The sequence below is a fragment of the Sebastes fasciatus genome, chromosome 2, assembly GCF_043250625.1.
Source record: "Sebastes fasciatus isolate fSebFas1 chromosome 2, fSebFas1.pri, whole genome shotgun sequence".
Classification (NCBI taxonomy): domain Eukaryota; kingdom Metazoa; phylum Chordata; class Actinopteri; order Perciformes; family Sebastidae; genus Sebastes; species Sebastes fasciatus.
In genome coordinates this window covers 40,480,754-40,504,169 of record NC_133796.1, presented here as the reverse complement: position 1 = coordinate 40,504,169, position 23,416 = coordinate 40,480,754, and the positions used below count along the sequence as shown (strand labels likewise).

Sequence of the window (23,416 nt, the reverse complement as noted above, 5' to 3'; positions counted from 1 at the left end):
ACCTATGATTAGTAGGTGTGCACATATATCACTTAAATTATTCAATATAATTATATTAAACCTTATAATTTCCAGAATACCATCATTTTACATGCTGCTTCGTTTCCGACTGTCACTCATCTTGTCTGCTATTTGTGCATCACACTCCTCTCTCTCTTTCTCTCCTCCTCTCCCTCCTGCTCTGTACCTGTAGTCTGTCAGCGCGCCGCGCACCTGCTTGATGGTGTGATCGTTGTCTGTCATCACCTGATTGGTCGCACGGACGTCATTAACACAACACTCAGTCACAGTCAGTGCATGGAGTGACCGTGGCTTGGAGAAGATCATCCTATCATTCTGCTTTGAATTAATAAAAGAAAAAAATGGCTCTAGGCTCCCATCGTTCACTTAAAAGAGCCGGCTCTTTCGCGACCGACACATCACTATTTTTCATGTGTTTTCCTACAAATGTCCAGCAACACGTTGACGCACGTGTCAGCTTCCGCTATAGTCTTTTCAAAATAAAACTACTTAGTTAAGTTTAGGAATAGATTTACTTGGTTAGGCCTAGGTAACAAACTACTTGGTTAGGTTTAGGAATAGATCGACTTGGTTAGGCTTAGGTAACAAACTACTTAGTTAGGTTTAGGAATAGATCATGGTTTGGGTTAAAATAATTCCGGAAGTGCTGTAAGTTATAAAATAAGTCAACATTGACTTGTGGTTTCACACGGGACATGAACACCGGCCTCCTGGGCGAAAGTCCTGTGTCTTTTGACCCACCCATCCGCCCCGACCTTCTCCCGTTCGCCGCACTTTATACTCCCCGTTTCACAATTAAGTGGACTACAAACGAATTGATTAAGTACTGACAATCAGGAATTTTTTTTTGAAATTTGTGTCTATGTATGTGAATCAATACAATAAATGTTGTGACTATTTCACGAACTGCTGTGTGACTGGGCTGTTCCTCCAGAAGACCGCTGTTCATGTCCCGTGCGTTAAGTTACAATCAGCTGTTTGTTTGTTTCCTGTGTTCACAATGTTCAGTGTAATTTTCACTGTACAAACGTAGTAGTTTAAGCCCAACCATGCAGTTCATCCTAAACCTAACTATAGTGGTTTTCTTGCCTAAGGGTCGTGACAAAGCGGCGGTATGTGACGAGTTGGGATGAAAGCGTTTACCTATTTTCTTTTCCCCTTGCTTCATCTATCTTTTCTTTTTGCTTTACAGGCATCCCTGGTCCTTTATAGTGATAAAAGGACACCCTTCTTCTGCTGTCGAGGGTCACGCTGTCTATCAAGGTAGGAATCCAATTTTTAATTTTCGTTGCCAGCCTGATCTCATGTACTGTATGCAGTAAAGTGTTATAAGTGATGTGTGTGTGTGTTGTCAGGGACCAAGGCGTCCTCAGAGGCCCGGAGCTCTCGTGTTTTTCAGTCGAGTTATGGGGAGCATTTCACCATCACCACCAGCAGCCAGTGGGTGCAAGGTAACTCTCCACACACCCCCACACACACACACACACACACACACACACACACACACACACACACACACACTTCAAGGGTTTGTCGTAGTAAAATGTAGGTGTCCTCCAAATGAGTGTCTCTCATGGCCAGAGTTACAATGCTTTTGTGCCTGTTTTTCAGGTGCAGATGTGACACATTCTGCCCTAAACATGTTCTGTATTCATAGAACAGTGTGCCAGTTTTTGCGAAGGTCACCTCTCTTCTCTTTACATGTGCATTTAAAGGGAGGATCGTGCAAATAATAATCAACACATCTGTAGTTTTCTCTTAGAGGTTGGGAATTCAACTGCAGGATATACACTCCTTTAGGGATGCTAATTTTGAAAAATTTTCTTAACCGATTACCGACCCTCGTTAACCGATTATTAACCGTAACCCGACAAGATTTTTTGCCTCGAATGCAGCGGTGTACCAGCTGCAGTGTATGAGGACAACAGACAACTGAGTCCCCAGTTCACCGTCCGGGAGCGTTAACTTAGCAGCCACGGTACTTTGTGTAGTGTCGCGGACATGCAGCTACTTTCCCAGTAAAAGTCTCCACCGCACATTTAGTTTAGTTTAGCAGGTTGTCAGCTGTGTGTCTGCCCGGCGTAATGACACTCTGTCTGCCCGAATTAACGATAGCGATTTTCCAACAAACAGTGTGTGTATTTGTGCTACGTTAGCATCTATAGCTCTGCTGGTAGCTTCGTGCTCACCACTGTCACACACATACAACTGTATGTGTCGGTGAATAAACGCTAGGATGCTACAACTCGCTCCGCTCAAGCGAGCTGGAGACGGGTGCCAACTTCCTGTATCTGTAACGCTGGCTCAGACTGTCTTAAGGTGGGCTCTTAAGTTGGACCAGCTTTTCTCCTTAAAGTGACGAGTTTTTCCTCAGCTTTTTAAATTAATTATTAACATTTATTTTAACCGTTTTAACCGATAGCGTTAATCAGTTAAAATGCTCAATATCGGTTAACGGTTAAACGGTTGATTATGGATATCCTTACACTCCTTGTTCCATCATCTCACTTGGCCTCTTTAAATTCTTCCTGAGCCGTAATTGATCAGCTTCGGCGATCTCATCACCCAATCATCTCCTCATCAATACGTCTGCCTCGTACCCAGCCGTCTGGTATGCTGCTGTTACTGACCCCTCCTCTACCACCGGTTCAAAGCTGATTCCAATTAGATGCTTCTCATCTCCCGTCAGGTAGCAGTTATTTTAATGAAACTGCCAGACTCCAGCAAGTAGATATTGACATGTGGGCACATTACACACAGTGGAAATAGGCTATGAGACCTGCGCTCATATTTCAGGTAGCCTGAGATACTGTGTGTGTGTCGAGCTCCAGATTCAAATCCAAGCCCACAGTCAAATGCACATCCCACCCCCCCCCCCCCCTCGCTGTGTCAGCCAGACAGAGAGCACAATGGGAGAAGAGAGCCCTTCAATTACTCTGCTACAAATGCTCTTTGACAGCCCAAATGGACTACAAGTCAAAGCCCTGATGTAGATTAGTGTAAGATCAGCCGCTGGGCTGTCTGACCACTGAACGTGTGTGTGTGTGTGTGTGTGTGTGTGTGTGTGTGTGTGTGTGTGTGTGTGTGTGTCTCTCACAGAGGCAGAGTGGACAGAATGGTTCGACAGGGACGATGAGAGGGGATCTGGAGACTGGGAGAAGGTATCTGACCTGCACGAGGCCTACCCAGACAGGCTGTGTAGCACTCCTCTTGACATCCAGGTAAATCTCTTCTTACTTCATCAGACACTCATACATGTATGAGACACCTCATTGATAGCAAATGCAGTCACCAGGCCACAGAGATGAGAGCTGCCCATGCTGGCAACCGGATCATTATTATATTCTTCCATAAAAAAACCCATTGATGGTTATCAGCAGAAACTTTAATATTGTGCCATGGTAATATTTTTGTCAGTAACATCCCTGCAGCATTCTGATGTATTAAAATGTAAACCGTTTATAGGCCTACATCCCAGCACTGTTCACGAGCCCACATTGAAAGAGACTTTGACGTCCGGAACACACAGGGAATGTCAGGAGCGCGTGGTGGCTGCGTAATTCACGCGTCGGGCGTTCACACCAGCTGCATTTCAGCTGCGTGTCAGCTGTGTTTCTGCTACTGCAGCTGCTGCTGTCAGCTCTTTCTTTCTACATAGAGTTTGCCTTTTAATGGCCATTTCATTTCATTATAAATATCATCTATATTTATTTTAGACAGAGAAAGGTTAAGAAACGTGTGGTAATTTGTAAATAATAGTAATAATCGACAATTAAAACTCCGTACTATATTCATTCATGGAGCTCTCCAAGTCACTGCATGTTTTAGAACACTGTCCGGCACATATTTCAGAATAAAAGCTTTGTGTTAACAAATGAAGGAATTCTGTCTACAGAAAAAACGCTTGAGGGCTTTTATTTCGAAATGAAAGCAGGAAGTGTTGATTTAAACCCCATACTTTATCAATTCATTGAGCTCTCTAAGTCACTGCATGTTCCACAGCACTGACTGCTCATATTTCAGAATAAAAGCCTTGTGTTAACAAATGAAGGAATTCTGTCCGCAGAAAAAACACTTGAGGGCTTTTATTTTTAAATGAAAGCAGGAACTGTTGATTTAAAAATAAGTCTTTACTTTTTTTTCATTTCCGTGACTAATTCTACGAATAGACATGTAAACTGTAGTAATCTTGCTGGTATGATGTCAATATACAGTCAATAGATCACCTTCACTGTGTGTTGCTGCTGTAAGATGCGCGGCACGCGTCAAAAATAGGCGAGACCTCTATTCTCTAGAAGAGACGCAGCTGAGACGCATGTGACGCGCATCTCACGCAGGCAGTGTGGCTGCTCTAACCTGTTAACACGGACGCCGAAATTAAAAACAACAAGTAACGCAGCCGCCACACGCTCCTGATGTTCCTGGTGTGTCTGGGCTGTTACCCAGGTTCAGGTTAGATGATTGACATCACTGTGCATCCAGAATGCACTTTTTTTCCCCTCCACTTCATGATTTGGAGCAAAGACAAGTTGATTTGTCCGGCAATGCAAGGCAGCCGCTCATAAGATGTGAGACAAAGTCATTGTTTTGCAACTCACATGTGAATCTCAAGTCTTGACTATAAAGTCCAGAGTCAAGACCAACAAGCACAGTGTTACCTTTCCAGCTTCTCCGCTCCGAACCGTAGTTGGGAGTTTCCTGGACTTGGCTAACTCTAGTCTAGCCTGGCTCGTAGTTGGTGACAGACTTCTCGAGTCAATTCTGCTGTGACGACCGGCACTTTCATTCAGAAGGACGGACGTAACATAAATAAACGTCGAAACATAAATGCACCTTCTCTCTGTAACACTGCAACGGTAAACAGACTTTTATCCTTCACTGTGACTGCGGTTAACTAACGCACACTATCTTTCTCGTCTCTTTTCGCGACTACACACCGACACCACCGCTCGACTACGTCACACACAGGTTAACCGCGAGGTCACACCTTAAAGAGACGGGGCTTCGCTCGTAACAACGGCCATTTCTGGCAATGTTGGTGCTCGAGGCCAGACATTCACCGGCGCCCCTGAGGGGATCGATCTGTTCATTGCCAAACAGTTTCATTATATTTTGTTTAATCCAACGTTATTCAACTTCACTCAACTTGGTCTGGTCTGTTATATCATCAACAACACATGGCATCTTCTGTCAATGTGCAGGAGTACATGTAGGAGGAAATCTTCAGCTGAACCAGATGATTTCAGGTTCCCTACCACACTTTATAATTACTCTTAAAATAGGGATGCACCGAAACAATACCAGTATCGGGTATCGGGTCCGATACTGTGCTCATGTACTCGTACTCGCCAAACGGCTCCGATACAACGGCACCGATCCACTTCACAGCAGCGCGACGTTAACCTCTCGTCACCATCCTTTGGGTTGTCAAGCTCCACTTTCCCGACAGTGCGGGCGAGACGGGCCGGTGGTTTTCCCGCACCGTCGGGGAGGTGGATCGCTGGGTCGGGATCCCACCTCAGCCGGAGCGCGTCGGCCAGTCTACCGATTGGTGGACGGCTCTCTCTACCTCTGAGCCACAGTACACCCTTAACCTACAACAGACCAGCATAGAAATGCTCTCTGTGTCGGATTCTTCTTTTTCCATTATCCCCTGCAAAAGATCTGCTGTCAAAAAATCATTCAAATGACCGTTGTTGACTTGTTGTCAACACATTTTTGATGAACGATTGCTGACGGTGCTAACCTCAGTGACAAATACGCTGCATCTCCTGTGGCTTATTCACAACAAAAGCCCACTCCGTGTTTTGCCAGTCGAATGATTTTAACGTGAGGCGGCAGCAGAAGGATGTTCCAATGGCATTAGCAGCAGGGACGTGTCTAGGAGCTGACAAGGTCTGGGGCTAAGCCCAGACTATCTGGGACTCATGTCATGGTATGTGCGTGTGCAGAGCTGCCTGGAACACTACTGCCTAAATGTCATTTAATTACTACTGCAAACATTACATTTCTCTTGATTTAATTATTAGTAGTAAGACAATTGCTCTGGACAAAATGGACATCTGCAGTTACCAATCAAAACTGTCTGTGTTTATCTGTTGATGAACATAGAGATGCATAAATGATGACAGACACCCAGTGCACCACTATACTGGTATTTACCATGGAGCTATTAGTAGTATACAGTATGCAATCCACAGAATCTGTAGGTTTAGGAGATGCCTCTAACAAACTTAACCCATTAGAGCCTCTGACAGACGGTCATGTTTTATTCCGTATCAGTGGTATTGGTGCCGTTGTATCGGAGCTGTTTTGTGAGTACCAGTACATGAGTACAGTATCGGATACCCGATACTGGTATGGGTATCGGTGCATCCCTAGTTATGACCATAAATAATATCAAAAACGGGATTTGATTTCATGAAAAACCTGAAAAACTGTAACTTTAAAATCACATCCTCACACATAGCAACAACATTGTTGGATTAATGGGGTACCAAAGAGGAGGTCCAGCTGCTCCTGAGTACAGTTTTGTCAGGGGGTAGGTCTGTCTATCCATTCAGTCAGCTGATCATCAGCACAGACCTGCCAACCTGCCATTACTGTGCTGCTGGGACATGACATGGCAGCAGCCCGTGGATGTGGATCCAGCCTGGCACCATAAAGCAGCAGCTGTTAGCCTTCCATGAAGATAAGCAGCAGTGCCAGGTCTGCCCATACCGCCTCCCAACACCCATACATTACCATAAAAAGTAGCTACTGTAGGATCCAGCTGCTCCTTTTTATGGCCGCTGTGCAACAGTATAACTTCATAATAATAATAATTTGCTCCAATGCATCTACTTTTCAAACTCCCTTACAATCTGTCCTTTATGTCCTCCTGTTCCCTTGCTGGACTGTCCTGTTATGTCGTTTGATAAAATAAAATAATCTCCAGAAATGTACTAATCTTAGTTTCCTAGTTTTGTAGTATCTGTCTGTTACCATGTAGTGTGTAGCTGCAACCGTTGCGTTTTCATAAACATTCAGTAAGAACTGCCAAGACCTCCCAAGCTTTCTAGCTCTGTGTGTGTCATCATTTTTCCACCGAGTCTGTTTTCCTCCGTTTGCAGTTTTCCCTGTCTGAGTTGCCTCTGTGGGTTCTCTATTTTTAGCAGCCAAATGTTTTTTGTTGTTGTCTTGTTCCAATATGTTACATATTGTGGTTCTGATTTGTTTGGGATCTAAACCATCCCAAGAAAATGTCAAGAGGCTCAGTAGCCTGAGGCTGAACTGTTGTTTTGCTTTGTACCGTAATGTTACCACTGAAGGCCACTGGAGTTCAAGAGACCGCAGTTTCATTGCTCTTTGAGAAAGGTTAAAAAAAGGACAGTCTAGGGCGCCTGGGTTAGCTCAGTTGGTAGAGCGGGCGTCCATGTATTAAGGCTTGGTCCTGACCGCGGCGGCCTGGGTTCGAATCCGGCCTGTGGCCCTTTCCGCATCCACTCTCTCTCTCTCCCCCCTTTCAAGACTCTATCCACTGTCCTGTCATAAAAAAATGGAAAATGCCCCCAAAAAAATAATAATAAAAAAAAAAAAAAAAAGGACAGTCTGTTATTTTTGTACTGAGGTGCAAGTATTGCCAGCAGGCTAGCTGACATGAATGTCCATGTTTTATGATCCAATATACTGTACAATATATTTGAATGCATTAGACTTGCAGTAAACACTTAGCCTACAATAGACCTGCATTCAAATGTGTGATGGATGAATAGGTCTGCATTAAGAAAATATAATGCATCACAGCTTTCTTTTTTTTCTACGATATTTTGTATCGTGTCGTAGTATTTTCTATAATATCCATTTATAGAAACACATACTGTATGTACATTTGAGACATCTGCTGGCCTCTCCAATGCGTTATGCCACCAGATCTGATGGGTAACCTGCTAGGTTTCACAAGATCGCTTTTAGTGCAAGCAGGATTCAAGTTTTCACAGTTCCTCTGTAAAAGGTCTATATAAAAGAGCAATGTTGTTGTTGGTAGACAAGCCAGATGTTGAGAGTCAACTTAGGGCTTGCTAGCTAGCTAATATGACGTATGACAAATGGCAGCTAGCAGTATAGCAATTATGCAAAATACTGTATACCAGTGCTCTGCACTGTTGGCTCCAGAACAAATTTAGCTGGAAGAAAACCACAGTGTGTTTAGCACAGCTACTTTATGCAAAAGACAAGAGCAAACCACCGCCAACACAAACCACTTCCCACTGTCCTCTGTGACTTACAAGCTAACGAAAACAAACAAGAACTATTCAAACGTAACAAAACCAGCACAACAGTTGTTAACTTAAGCTGTAACACCATCTATCTATCCATCCGGGGCCGTAGTGATGCGCAGCTCCAAACAGAACCCGCAGGTCGGGCAGGCGGGTGACAAATTGAGAAAAACAGAGTTCCGAGTAAGTTATTAATAACTTACAGAGACTTTGCATGCATTAGTCCACCTTCTCTTCCCCTCTCTCTATCTCTCTCTCAAACCCACACACACACCAGCCGTGGTGGCGGCACATTATTGTAACTAGGGCTGTCAACTTGAACGCGTTAATAAAGCGGTACGTCGCTGAGGCTGAGTTATTAAAAAACTTCCCGAAGCCGGATCATGATCCGGATTGCCACCAAAATCGAATGGATTGTTCATTGTGCCACACCCCACCCCTCCAAAATATTTCATTCAAATCCATCACGAACTTTTAGAGTAACCCTCCAAACGGACAAACCAACAAACAAACGCCGGCGAAAACATAACCTCCTTCCTAGGCCTTCGGCCTTGGCCGAGGTAACAAAATAAAGCCAGACCTCAAACAAATACCAGATGTCTGGTGCAAAAACACACAATTTGTCCTGAACCAAGTGGCCAGACATCTCTGTCTCGCTCTCAAGTTATAGACACGTATATTTCCCGACTTTTTGAAATGTTCCTTTAATCTCGACCTACAATACCATTGTTGTGTCACAAAATTTGACAATAATGTTTTGGTGTGTTTGCAAATAGTTCATTCTCGTCAATTCTCTTTCCCTTTGTCCAGGCCGAAACCCTTGATGGCATACCAGCCAACCAGACCGGAGATGTGATCCACAAGATCGACAAGGACTACGGTTTCGTCTGCCTCAACAAGGACCAGGCTCATGGCTTCTGTCGCAACTACAGGGTCCGCTTCCTCTGTGGAAAACTGGGTACGTTCATGACTTACTTCCAGTGTCTGTGTTTATGTATGTGAGTACAGTATGTATGACATTTCCTCTGAAAATAGGAGAATGTAAAACTTGATACTCAACACGGATTAATGGCTCTCACAAGTAAGATAAGTATCAATGTCCGTAAAGACTGTGGCTGTGCTCAAGAGAGTGTGTCGTGCGTAGGCTGCTGTGGTTGGAATACATGGAGCCCAGATCAGGAAAACACAGCCGCACAGCCAGCTCAGAGTTCACAGGCACTGCTCCAACCATACTGGGATATCACAACACCTCTGTCTGGGCTTGTTGCTTGTCTCTGTGTGTATTAGTGTGTTATGTGGAGAGTGATGAAGTGATCTTTTGACACTGGGTACTGCCCATTTGCATCACTCTCCAATTACCCCTCACGCACACACAATGTTTCCTAATACAACTGAACTCACCTAGTTCTCAGGAAAATGCATGTGATTTTAAGGCTGAGATTTATTCTGGTTAACAGATTCTTACACAATTGGATGACAAGTGAACACGGACAAAAAACAACTTCAAAAATGTTGAATTATATTTGAATTATATTTGAATAAATTTGCGCTCGGCTGATGGATGCAGCACAGGCAGGGAGGACCCAAATGCAGATAGAGATACTGGCAGAATCAGTGAAGATACTTTAGGTGCCCGTTGTGGCGACATGAGGAGGGCTGGTAAGGCAGCACAGTCACACAGCAGAATGTGGAATAGTCACAAAATTGAATGTATTGATTCGTGTAGACAAAAAGTGTCCCTTTTTTTTTTTTGTGATGGTCAGCACAAAATCAATTCGGATGTAATCCACGTAATTGTGAACCAGGAAGTATAAAGAGCAGTGTGCACCACGTAAGGAAGAGGTCAGGTTGGATGGATGGGTCAAAAAACACAGGACTTTCACCCAGGGGACCGCTTTTTGTGTCCCGTGTGAAACCAGAAGTCAACGTTGACTTATTTGACTTATTTGACACGTAACTTCCGTACTTAAATTATGACACTTCTGGAGTTATTTAAAGCCAAACCGTGATCTTTTCCTAAACATAACTAAGTCGTTTTTTTGACTAAGCCTAACAAAGTTGATCTTTTTTCAAAATCAAACTAAGTAGTTTCATTTTAAAAAGAATGGGTGGAGCTTGGAAATTGACACGTGCATCATGTGTTGCTGGACATTCAAAGGAAAATGCACAATTCAAATGGATTAAACCTTGTACTTTTAACGGGAGGAAACGGACCTGGAACACTCTTAAGGGATTATAGTATATAGATATAGATCCCATTTGGCCTGGGAACTCATTGGGATTCCCCAGGAGGGACTAGAGTACATTGATCAGGAGAAAGACATCTGGGCCACCTTGCTTTGCCTGTTGCCACTACATCTTCATAAGCGCTGGAAGATGGATGGGCGGTTAGATGACTGATGAAATGGCATGCATACGTATTTAATTATTTCAAAAGTGAGAAAGTCCCAATGTACATTCATTCTTTGCACCTTATTGATATCATAGGAGTTATTTTGAGAACACCTTGAAATACGAGGAACGGTGTAAGAAGTCTTTTTCGAAGTAGAGCAAAGCCTGCGAGCCGGTTCAAGCTTTGCTGCTACACTTAAACATGACGTACTGTAAGTCAAAAGTTACTACAGGTTTTTTAGCGATTGCTAAAACACAATTTCTGAAACTAAAGCCGTCTTTGTCGGAACTCTACAAAACCCAAAACATAGACACAAAATATCTCTTGTAAAAGCAAACACTTCATTCAGAACTATATAAAGCCTTCTACAAATGGTATTTTTGCATCACAACCAGGGCAGGAATTCCACGGAGGCCATGAGGGCCATGAGCCGCCATGCCTTCAGTTTGGCCTTCTGCTCCTCAGAAACTGATATGTCCTGCGGCCACATGGCCTTGATGATGCACCGCCCGCACTGCCCCAGCTGGTTCTTTGTTGTGTCTGATGACTTTTGTTGTGATTCTGAATTCGGGCAACAACAAGTGTTGGGTTCGATTTCGGCGCCTGGTATGCACCGCTGGAAAACTATTTATGACAATAGTTTGACACAAATGTTCCCCCTGGATTCCACCAGGCCGGCGGAGCTGATCGCAGCCACTCCAGACAATGCTTGTGTCCATTTATCGTTCTTATGTGTTGCAGGCTGTGGAAACAAATGTCCTTTACCTGGAGGACAATACATTATCTATCTATGTTAGATTTCTGTGTCTAATGTAAAAAAGTGTGCGAAGTGTTCTGCAAACAGCGTGTGGATGAGAATGTGCTTATATTGTGCAAGCCCGGGCTGAGGTTTTACTCAGGTTTCACTTACTGTGTTATCTTTAATTTGAGTGTGTAAGCAATCATAAATATATAAAAATGCTGTTAAACCATATTGCTTAGTCTTGCCACACAAAAATAATGTACTGCATTGGAAATGAGCCATGGATTTAACAATGCACACATGTCTTGTGGGCATGGATGGGTTTCGTCCATGCCAATGTAGACTAGTGTTGCTGTGTTTGACTGTGTAGGCCTGTTGTGAATGTAGCATAGTGTGTCAGTGTCATTCCATGAGCTCTAACTCTCACCGTCTTCCCCTTATAGTTCGTCCGCAGGCCTCCATTTCTATCGACGTATTGTCCGACAGCAGCGTCCTGGAGCTGGACGACCAACCGGAGGGCTGGGCGTCCGGGGATCGGGTAGTAGTTGCCAGTACTGACTACTCCATGTACCAGGCTGAAGAGTTCACCCTGTTGCCCTGCCCTACTTGCACACCCAACCAGGTCAAGGTCCAAGGTAAGAGAACCAGTGACCTACAGTATGTTAGCATGCAGGGCTGGAATGAAAGGTCCACTATTTTCTGACATTTTATTAACAAAATGATTAATCTGAATGTTTCTGAGAGAAGAGTCATAACAGAGGATGCCACGGTGATCCATGACACTCTGTAGTAGAAGTCTGTTTTGCAGCACAACATGACTGACTTAATAAAAATCAATGCACATCTGTTTGCTAGAGCCTGCTCTGTAACAGGAGTGTGTGCATGTGTAAGAGAGAGAGAGAAAGAGAGAGAGAGAGAGAGGAGAGAGGAGAGAGTGTGCGTGAGAGCAGAGGCTGAGGAATCCACCAGTCATCTGAATCGAGAGGTTGTTTTTGAGCCTAAAATAAAGGTAAGGAAAGCTTCCTAAGGTTAAAATAGGCGTGTCAGAGAGAACTGAAGTGTGTTTTCCACTCTACTCCAGCTGCTGTGGGTTCACTCTGGAACAGCTCAGTGCCTTCTGTCTCCATCTGCTCCCCATCAATCTGATTCTGATTCTGATTCTGATCAGCCATGAATTTGAAATTTGATTTTAAAAGATTGAAAAAAACAAACTAGGTGAATATTGAGGAAAACATAACAGTATATCTCAAATTCAGAACATGGAAGTATTTGTCAGTAGGCGGCCCAGCTGCAGTCGATGCCAGGTTAGAGGACCTTGTATTACACAGTATGCTGCAGAAATTAACTATTAGTATGCATTCTCTTTCTTTCATCTCTTTTGAGCATCACCTCAGTTTTGTCTGTGTGGGAACACAGCAGCCAAATTGGTACTTAAAGGTTCTGTTGCTTTATCTGACAGTGAGAGAGACAGACAGGAGATGACATGCCCTCTCTCTCCTTACCGCTGCCGCTGTGTTTACACTGAAAACACTGGAGGTGGCGGAGGCTACCACTCCCTGTCTGAAAGCACCTTAACACTATCTGGGTCAACAGTTCAATCTCCAGTCTATCTGAAGCTAGATAGAAAAGGGCATGTATGGAGGACGGAACCTGCCAAACTCAAAAAATCAATCAATAAATTAATAAATGACTCGATAAAAAAAAAAATATGTCATTAAATGTAGCAAAAATAATATTATATATAATATGTAGACACTATGTACATCAATTAATTGACAAAATGTGACATGAATTGATATTTCTGTTTTTACATAAATAAGTTTGAGGACATGAATAAGGGGTGAAATGCAATGGGAAAATTGTGCATAAATAAATAAATAAAGGCATAAATTAAAAAATATATAAAAAATAAATTAATAAATAAAAAATAAAACCAAAACTTAATAAATACATTTAAAGATAAATATATAAATAAATAAAAAGTAAATAAATGTAGCCATTAATTAATTGATAAAATGTGACATAAAGTGATATTTCTGCTTTAATTTACTCTTTGTATTAATTCCCTTATTTATTTACTATTCTGTTTAATTTTTCTTTTTATTTATTTATATATATATATTTTATTTATTTTTAAATTTATTTATTAATTTTTGTTTTTATTTAAGAATTTATTTCTTATTTATTTTATATTTATTTTTAAATGTATGTATTTATTTATGCATTTATTTAATTATTTATGCACAATTTTCCCTTTGCATTTCACCCCTTATTTATTTCCCCCAACTTATAAATTTATATTTCTGTATTACATAAATGTCACATTTTGTCAATTAATGAATGTACATAGTGTCTACATATAATATATAATATTATTTTTGCTACATTCAATGACATTTATTTATCGAGTCATTTATTTATTGATTGATTGATTTTTTATTTTGGCAGAAGCTGTCCTCTATAGGGAGGGATGGCCCCTAAACACATTTAATATTTGGAAAAAATGAATCTTTATATGAACTCCAGTTGTGAAAATAATAATTTTAACAGCTGTGATTGCGAGGTTATAGTTGGTCAGTTAACTGTGTGTACTCATGCTTCTACGTTAGAGTCAAACATCAACGGTGAGCTGGAAGGACATTTCAGGCCACTTGTTGAGGCTGTAACAAAAACCTTTAAGACATCCAAAGCAACAACATTCACAAACACACATTTTTCACTTAATTTGAAGGAATGTCATTTTAAATTGAAGTGGCCGAGCAACGTGAAGTCAACTTTTTTCTTTTAAAGCACTTAAAAACACATTCCACTTTGTTGCAAAGTGTTCCGCAAGGTTAAAAGCAAAAGGTGACGGAAAAAGAAACAAGCTCGACTAATGAAAAAAGATCAAGCACATAAAACCAGCAATGGGACTACATCAGTCACACGGAAAGCCCAAAACTGTGCCTTGAATCAATTTCTTTAAATGGCGTTACTTTCAGGTAACCTTTAACGCAGTCAGGCAGCTTGTTTCACAGTTTAGATGCTGGAGGAATAAAAAGCTTAATCACACTTAGTCTGAGTCTGTGTTTACTATCATGCAGGAGCAAGCAGAGCACAGAAACATGAACTCAGTGTATTTACATTCTGTAGTCACCTCTCTGTATAGTAGGTGCGTACGAGTCACGGTTCAGTGCCAGTTCATTACAGCGAGAAAAAAAACAAAAAACTAGGGCTGTCAATTGATTAAAATATTTAATCGTGATTAATCGCAAATTGATCACACATTTTTTATCTGTTCATAATGTACCTTAAAGCATCACCCAGATGTGCTGATCACCGGGATGAGGAAAAAGCAAACCGTATTTTGTTTTTTCAGTTTCATAGCACAAGAGATGCTCCAGGTTTATAGCCTGGTGTGACCTGTTGTTGCTGTGACCTTGTTGACGAAATGCTCCCTCAGTCCTCAGCAGGAGGGTGTTTTCTGTCTTTGACCTTTGAACTACTGTCTGTTTCGAAATAAATGAAAACAAACAGATCCTTATGCATTTGGGATTTTTCCACTGAACTGAACTCGAACTGAACCGTACCTTCTGTGTAGTGTAAACCACAATTTTGAAACGGACCTGTATTTTTAAAGATGCACTTGCTGCTATCAGCAGTCGCCACAGGCCACAAGGATTGAAGACTATTTTTTGTTTTCAGCATTTTGGTCTACTGCGGTAGTTTTTAAATGTGCTATACAGATAAAGTTTGTCTTGACTAATAATAAACGGCTTTATTATTTTCTTTGCTGACATATTTTTCAGGATGAGAGGATTTTTGTTTATTGAATACAGACATAGTACATGAGCATGTGTTGCTCCTTTCGATAGCCTACAGCCTATTGATTTGGAATGCAATCACCTGTTTAACTATGGCATTTCTATCTGCCCAGACACATTAAAATCACACACTGAAACCATCTTTATTGCTAGGAACCCTTCCACCAGAGTTAAGGCTGAGTCTACAGAGCTGTGTGTGTGTGTGTGTGTGTGTGTGTGTGTGTGTGTGTGTGTGTGTGTGTGTGTGTGTGTGTGTGTGTGTGTGTGTGTGTGTGTGTGTGTGTGTGTGTGTGTGTGTGTGCAGCCAGGTTGAGACAGCCTAGAGCAGTGTGTGGGAGTCAGTGGAAGGTGTTTGGTCTGACTCGGGGCCAAGGGAAAGTCTCAGCCTGCATCCTGGCTTACTGCGTGTTCCTGACTGAGCTCATTCACGCCGACACACACACACTGACACGCATGCTGGTATGAACACATGCACATACAGACATTTATTTTCTTTCTTTCTTTCTTTCTTTCTTACTGCATCATCACGCACACACTCAGCAGAGTTCTTCAGGTCAGCCTTGTCAGCCTCACTGTTGTCCTGTGTGAATCAAATGGCCTTTGTCTTTGTTTTTTTGGAGAAAAACCCTCATTGCCCGTAGCGGCTAAAAGTCAGCAATAACGTGACATGACGTGTGCTCTCATAGCTGTCGCTTCCGTCCACCGATTCATACACCGAAAAAGTCATGTTTGCGTTTCTTCCGGGAGTCCGGGAAATTTATCTTCAAATCTCTGAGCTGCTGGCGTTTCTCTCCTGCCCAGCTGCATCAGAAGATCAGTCCATTATAGCTCCCCCCCCCCACACACACACACACACACACACACACACCTTCCTCCCTGTTTTTCCTCGGCTCTCTGACGTCACCGGGTGTTTGGCCATCAAGAGTGGAAATCCTATTTTTGTGAGCCTGAGGCTACTCCTCAGAGCTCCTGTCAATCTCCTACTGACTGTAATCCGTCTCATTAATTCCTGCCCGCATGCCACTTTGCAGCACTTTTTTTTTAACAAGCAGTGATAATGGAGTCTATTCCCCCAGCCCCCTAAGGTTATGCACAAACAGGGAGGGTGTGTTGTTTTTGTTGTTGGCAGCTGAGAGCTGGGAGAGACACAGAGACAGGGAGCCTCGGGCTATTTACCAGTTTAAGTCCAATAACTTGTGCCTGAGCTTTTACATGTTGAACTTTTGACAGTTCTAAATGGCATCAATGATGATGAATGTAGAAAATAAATGGTGTAGAGTGGAATGGCCCAGAGCAGTGTAGAAGGATTTACAGTACATTCAGATTCTTCTATTTCTATCCTGACATTTACCTCGCTTTGCAAAGCCAGACAGAATCTTTCCTGTTCAGTTTTCAGAATGTGATGTAGGTCTGGAGAAACAACCCGGTCTATACTACCACATTACACGGACATTCCGCGTGTCATTAGTACGCATTTTAGCGTTTTTTGCATGTCATTTTTTACGCCACACAAACGTCCTTAGTTAGGCTTAGGCAAGAAAACCACTAACCTAGGTTCAGGCAAGAAAATCACTTAGTTAGGTTAATGTCTACAAAAAACACGTACATAGACTAACTTACAAAACAAAACACCATCAAATACACCTCCCCACCCACCCACCGTAAGTGGTCACCAACTCTTACCGTAGCATTTGTACGCAGTTGCATTTACATTGCAGTCAGTACAGGATATATGGCGTACAAATGCCATGTGGAAATCAAGAAAGGTGTATTTATTGCACGCTAAACGCCTCGCACATTATTGTGGCATTTATACGCCTTTTTGTGTGAACGTGCTGGGAAAACCTCCACTGAGAACTGATCACACCCAAAAAATCAATAAACTCTGGAGTATTTACATGCTGACCGCTCTCAAAACTCACAAACCCCATTGACATCAACACTTGGGCAAAGTACAGCGGAGTGCAATAGCTTATCAAGCTATGCAAGGACATTAACCACCAAAGATCGCCAATGCAACCTAAACAAATTGACTTTCAAGATCTGTGTGCTATTAGTGAGCAGGTAGAAGACATCAGCAAGAGGCACGATATTCGGTGGCCAGATATATACACATATTTGGTGGAGAAACCTAACGCATAATGTTACACCAGTGAATTATACAATATAAATCACTAGATGCTTACAACGTGATCTGTGATGTGTCATGTACAGAACATCAAATACAACCCCACTTCAAAACCACCTGAACTCAGTTACTTATTTTGTGTTATTGTGTGACTTTGGTGAATCCGAACTAACCAAAGTCACAATAGTGTCAACAAACTAACCAATTGAGACAGAGGTAGAACAGCAACCCCTGTGCTCTGCGAGGTAAAACTACAGGGTTTTTTTCAAAGGATTTGGCAAGAGCATAGATAAAGGCTTGTTCTCCGTCCCTATATATCTGTCTCATGGCAAGCTACACTAGTGAAAATATTCTAAATATAGCGTACACTTAAAATGATATTGCTGCTGTTTTGCTGCTGCCCCCGTCCACAGCAGTACATTGCATTGGTTCCATGTGATAACTCCTTTCTGTTTCTGCAAACTGGGGTCGTGCTGACCGTCATCTACTGTAGGTAATACACTGGATAGAAGTACCTCATACAACTCCCCTTCAAAACACCCAAACTATGCCTTTAAAGTGAGACAATGTAACTTTGGAAAGAAGAAATTACATTTCCTCTCCCAAATGAAGAGTTGAATTTATACGGAATAAAACACACAATTTTTAGATCAATACACTCAAGAGCTTTGCCGTTACAATCTAAATTGTTTGGTATGACCAGTAGCTAATGCTAATGTTAGCAAACTGTAGATAAATATAATATAATATACTGGCAGCACATTTTAAAAATAACCATCATCTTGGAATCGCCACGTGTGACCGTTACTACTCCAAAGTTCCATAGGCTTGTTTTAACCACCAGAGAAATAGACATGCAGACATATGGACTTTTCATTTATAGCATAAACAGTGGCTGTTTTCCATCTTGATGGTCCAGTCCCAGATATTGAGCATGCTGGCTCACTGACATGTCTTACTGGACACTTTAACAGAACAGAGACATAATTTTAAATGTCAGTATCAATCAGTAGTGATAATATTGTATATTACATGACATGGAGCTGAACTTTTGGCGTCATATCAACACATTTTCACTCCCAACTCGTCAAATACCACCGCATGGTCAGAGAGCCCTATACGCTTCAAACTATGGTTCCCCTCTAGCGTCCATCCTAACTTCCTGTCCGCCTTACGCAGACTTTCTCGCTCTTTGTACTATGTCAGTTTCTCTGGCAGTCTAACAATGAGGTGGATGGGTTTACATTGGAGTTAGTTGTTGAAAATCCATTGCATCTCATACAGACGCTAAAGGCTGCCTCGGTGCATCTGTATCAGACGCAGAGGGACACTGACCAAGCTTCAGTCTTTGACAAGAGTGGAGTGAGAACCGGTTGATGGTATCAAGTCCCTCATGATCCCTGAACCCTTTGAGTGTACAGTGCCAGCCACAGCAGCATATGAAGAACTATTGATCAATATATTTTATGAACAATCAATAATTCTTGAAATCAAGGGAATTAGTGCATAAGTTAAAAAGAATGAACAAGGCTGGTTATTCATTCCCAAGAAAAGCCCTTCAGTCTTGGTAAAAAGTGCTGGACTTACAGTAGGCACTAGCAGTAAACTGTAGTACATTGAGATCTAAACATGTTCTGTAAGCCTGAGCTGTTGGTGTTTTAAATGTGAGTTGGAATGATAGTGTTTATTTGTACTTCTTCGTCCTGGCTGTGCTGGTGGAGGGAGTAGGAGGAGAAAAAGAGATTAAGCATGTGGGTGTGTGATCTGCTGTCTCTCAGATTTCACATTTCTTTGATTTCTTTTTTTTCCTGGCATCACTTTGTTTTTCCTAATGAGCACATTTGCGTTGTTCAGGGTGTGAATGTGTAGGAGTGGAATACACGTGGAACAGAGCTGTAATCGTTTCTGCACCACTCATTTTGCTGCCCTTGTCCTTCTCGTCCCTGCCTTTCATGGGCTCTTTGTTCTCCTCAGCATCACTATCATTTGCTGCGGCTTAAATTGGCCTTCTATGGAGCTACACAGGTAACGTCAGCAGCGCGTGGCGGCTGCGGAACTTGCTGGGCTCCATGAATGAATAAAGTACCAGGTTTTAATTGTGGATTATTACTATTATTTACAAATGAGCACATACTTCTTAACCTTTTTCTGTCTAAAATAAATATAAATTAAATTTATAATGAAATGAAATGGATGAAAGGAAAACTCTATATAGAAAGAAAGGGCTGGCAGCAGCAGCAGAACGCTGCCGGTGTGGACACCACATGCGTGTGACACGCACTAGTTCAGCAAGGCAGCCGCCACAAACTGCTCACGTGCCCTGTCTGTCCCGGCCATAATGGAAGATTTTTAGGACTATTGGAGTTTCATTATTCATAATAAGGGGTTGATTTGCAGTCTTAATACTACTAAGAATTCTCATGATCAGTTATTTGTTTTTTTTGTGACACCAGAGAACATGAATATACACACATGACAAAGAATTGTCCCTCCCAACTCGTCACATACCGCCGCTTGGACAGTAGCCCTCGGAATCGGAAACCGATGCACGGGGTACCCCTCCTCCAGCGTGTCAATATTTGTTGTTACATGCATAGTGTCTTTTCAAAATACTGACGATACTAATGACTCACATGACTAAAGACTGACGTGACAAAATAAGTCAACGTTTCTTTTGGTTTCACACGGGACACGTCTCCTGGTTGAAAAGTCTTGTGTTTGTTTGAGCCATCCACCACCGCCCTCCCGTCCTGAACGGACTCTCACGCTACTAATACTACATCACTTGCTCCGACAGTCAGATAACGCCACACGTGGGTTTACATTGGAGTTAGTTGAAAGCCCGGTTCGTCACATACCGTTGTTAAAGGGTTTCCTCCGTACGTCCATTTCTGATGCTGAGGGGCGCTGACCAAACGGTGGTATTTGACGAGTTGGGAGTGAGAACGGGTTGCATATGAAGCATTAAAGTGCAGCATGACAGGAATTTGATTTTCTTACATGTAGCGCTGATGATGCAGGATGACATCACTAAAACTGTCCAATCAATGAGTTATCTGTTTAACTTCATGTTAACAGCTCTTGGTTTGTTTGTAATAAATCAGTGAGAGCATTTAAAAAGAGGAAAAAGTGGTGCTACAAACTATGACTAAGCTTTACCATTATGTCCTCCATCGCAATTATCTGAAACATCTGTTCAGACACACACACGCCCGCACGCACACACACACACACACACACACACACACACACACACACACACACACACACACACGCACACAACAAACAAACAATAAGCTGTACTTTCCTCAGTCTCTGGTGAGAATGGACATCTGTTTACACTGTGCTTAGCTCTGTTGAATGGGCTGTTTGGTAGAAACAGTGAAGCTTCAAACAGCAATGTAGATCCACGCAGCAGTTTTCGACAGCTGTCTCTATATTGTATTTGTTGTAATGTTTGAATGTTGAGCCCTTGAGCTGAGGTATGTTTGTGTGTGTGTGCGTGTTTGCAGGTAAGGCCCAGTTCATCCACATAGGTGAGGAAGTGGACGGGGTGGACATGAGGGCGGAGGTGGGCCTGTTGACCCGTAACATCCTGTTTCGTGGTGAGATGGAGCCCGGCTGTTATGGAAATGAGGCCTGCCAATTCTTCGACTTTGACACTTTCGGCGGACATTTGAAGGTACGCTGTTTTCCTAACCTTGTCAGTTACAGTGCAAAAAAACCCAGGTGATTCACATACGGGACGGGACTAGGGTTGTGTATTGGCAAGAATCTGGCTATACGATGCGTTTCGTGATACAGAGGTAACGATTCTATACATTGCGCTATATTGCAATACTGTAAGCAAGGCGATATGTTATTTTCAAATCTAATTTTAGGAAAACTGTCATTATATAAAGACAAACCACCATATGAGTAAAAAAAGTCACTATTTGAAATGGGTACTATGGAGACTAACATCATTACACGTGAATACAATTGGACTCATTGGATCCACAAGAGTCTCAGCTTTCCAGTCATACCCAATTTATGAAATTCTAAAACTGTTTAGGGACCCCATGCAGAGATATTAAAATACACCACATTAAATAGGTGAAAATATCACATTTGTACTGCAGGCAAAAAACTACTTGTTTTTTGGGCATTGTGGGCATGTCAAAGGGACCCCTTTGAAAATGACCATGCCAGTTTTTCTTCGCCAACATTAAGCATAACTTTGGGGTGATGTTAAGCCTCCTTAGTGAGATGCAAGTATGACATGGTTGGTACCAATGAATTCCTCAGGTTTTTCTAGTTTCAGATTATGCCAGTATCTTCACTCTAGCTTTAGAAAGCAACCTCTGAAAGACAGAATAGCGGCCGGGACAGCTGTCAGATTTTTAAGAGGTTAATTAAAAATCGATAGAGTGATTTGGAAAATCGATACAGTATCACAAAACATAATATCGCATTACTCACTTATATCGATATTTTCTTACACCCCTCTCTGGTGACGTTCCAGCTAGAGCTTGTGCTCGCTGCTATGTATTGCACTAGGAACCAAACTCCTGGAATCTGAGAAATACAGCGTTATTTTCTGATTGTTTCACTGCGGTTCCATTCTAAAACACAAATAAACATGACCACATCTCTGCACAACCCCTGTGGGAAGGTACCGTGTTGCCGGATTTGAAGCAATGCAGACGAAGGGCAAGCTTCATGCAGTCCTCTCTGCTCGGTGTGTGTCCCTCGATCAAACTGACACACTGATAGCAGCACAGAGGAGAGGACAGAGAGAGAGACAGGACCAGGGACAAACCACATAACGCTGTAACAAACCCATTCTCATCCGTCAAATACGGACACTTTGCATCTGGTAGAGCTAAAGGGGGACTTGTGCCTCGATATCAGACGTCGAGGAGCGTGAAAAAAGCGGCAGTATTTGACAATCTGAACGGGCCGCACACCCTGCACACTGTTATTGGCTGAGTAACCCCCATGTGAGGCCCAAAGGCTGTTAGTAGTGACCCAGAATAATCCAGAGCACAGCACAGCAAAGTAAGAAGAAAAGAGAAAATCCAGAGAGAGGGCTGCAGACACCGACAGGCTCTGCAGAAACAGACACCACATACTTCTAGTGGGTGAGAAGAAGGGATGCACAGATACCACTTTTTTTCAGACCGAGTACAAGTACTTACATTTGGGTACTCGCCGATACCGAGTACCAATACAAGTACTTCTCTGTGCCAAAAGACCCTCATTAAGAGCCAGCTGGAGGGTGTGAGCGACACACGACAGGCTGGGGAGTCCCGCATACGAGGCGGTGCGCCGCCACCGGCTCTAGGTCGGCTTGGAAAAGGGCGAAGGTGGCTCGCGGCCGCAGCTTTACAGCGCTCCCCGCCGGGACTTCGCCGCACCGTGGACAAAGGGCTCGCTGCACCCTCTCTCCCCGCCGGGGACAGCCCCCTGCTCCCGGTGTGACTGTCGACTGGGGCGGACTGTCCTCAGCGCGCCCCAACCGCGTCGTGCTGCCAGATCGGGGCTCGGCCCACGTAAAAGGCGCCAGGGGTCTGCGGCGATGTCGGCAACCAACCCGACCGGCCTTGAAAAACGGTCCAACGAGTCTTACGCAAGCGCGAGTCAGAGGGTGCAAGCAAAACCCCGTGGCGCAATGAAAGTGAGGGCCGGTGCGCGCCGGCTGAGGTGGGATCACGGTCCAGCGGTGTCGGGCGCACCACCGTAAAGTGGTATCGGTGCCGTTTTGCCAGTACGAGTACATGAGCACAGTATCGGACCCGGGGTATCGGTGTATCCCTAGTCAGAAGTGATGATTGAGAGGGACTATTTTTGTATCAGACTATACATTGTTTTTTAGGAAAATGTTGTATGGTCAATAATCAAAGGTCAAAGGTCAAAGCCCTAACCTTAAACCTAGTGTTTAAAATTAGGCAAATTCCTCTATTTTTATTGAAGTTGGTGATACTATTCTTTCAACTAAAAAACATAATATATGGCACTGTATTATTCAAAGACTTATTATTCTCATCAGTGAATACCTCTACAGTCAAAGTGCATAACGGGACCAGTCAA

At 42.8% G+C, this 23,416-nt stretch overlaps 1 protein-coding gene across 4 annotated transcripts in view; it reads left to right on the top strand.

Annotated features, from left to right (window-relative positions):
* Window positions 1-23,416, top strand: part of cemip (cell migration inducing hyaluronidase 1) — a 216,654-nt gene that overhangs the window by 135,822 nt on the left and 57,416 nt on the right. For all 4 annotated transcript variants that reach the window (XM_074624536.1, XM_074624543.1, XM_074624549.1 and 1 more), the window contains exons 7-12: window positions 1,214-1,284; window positions 1,377-1,472; window positions 3,121-3,242; window positions 9,090-9,237; window positions 11,857-12,048; window positions 20,857-21,026. In XM_074624536.1, coding sequence (XP_074480637.1) covers window positions 1,214-1,284; window positions 1,377-1,472; window positions 3,121-3,242; window positions 9,090-9,237; window positions 11,857-12,048; window positions 20,857-21,026 — 799 coding nt within the window. The remainder of the gene's footprint in view (window positions 1-1,213; window positions 1,285-1,376; window positions 1,473-3,120; window positions 3,243-9,089; window positions 9,238-11,856; window positions 12,049-20,856; window positions 21,027-23,416) is intronic.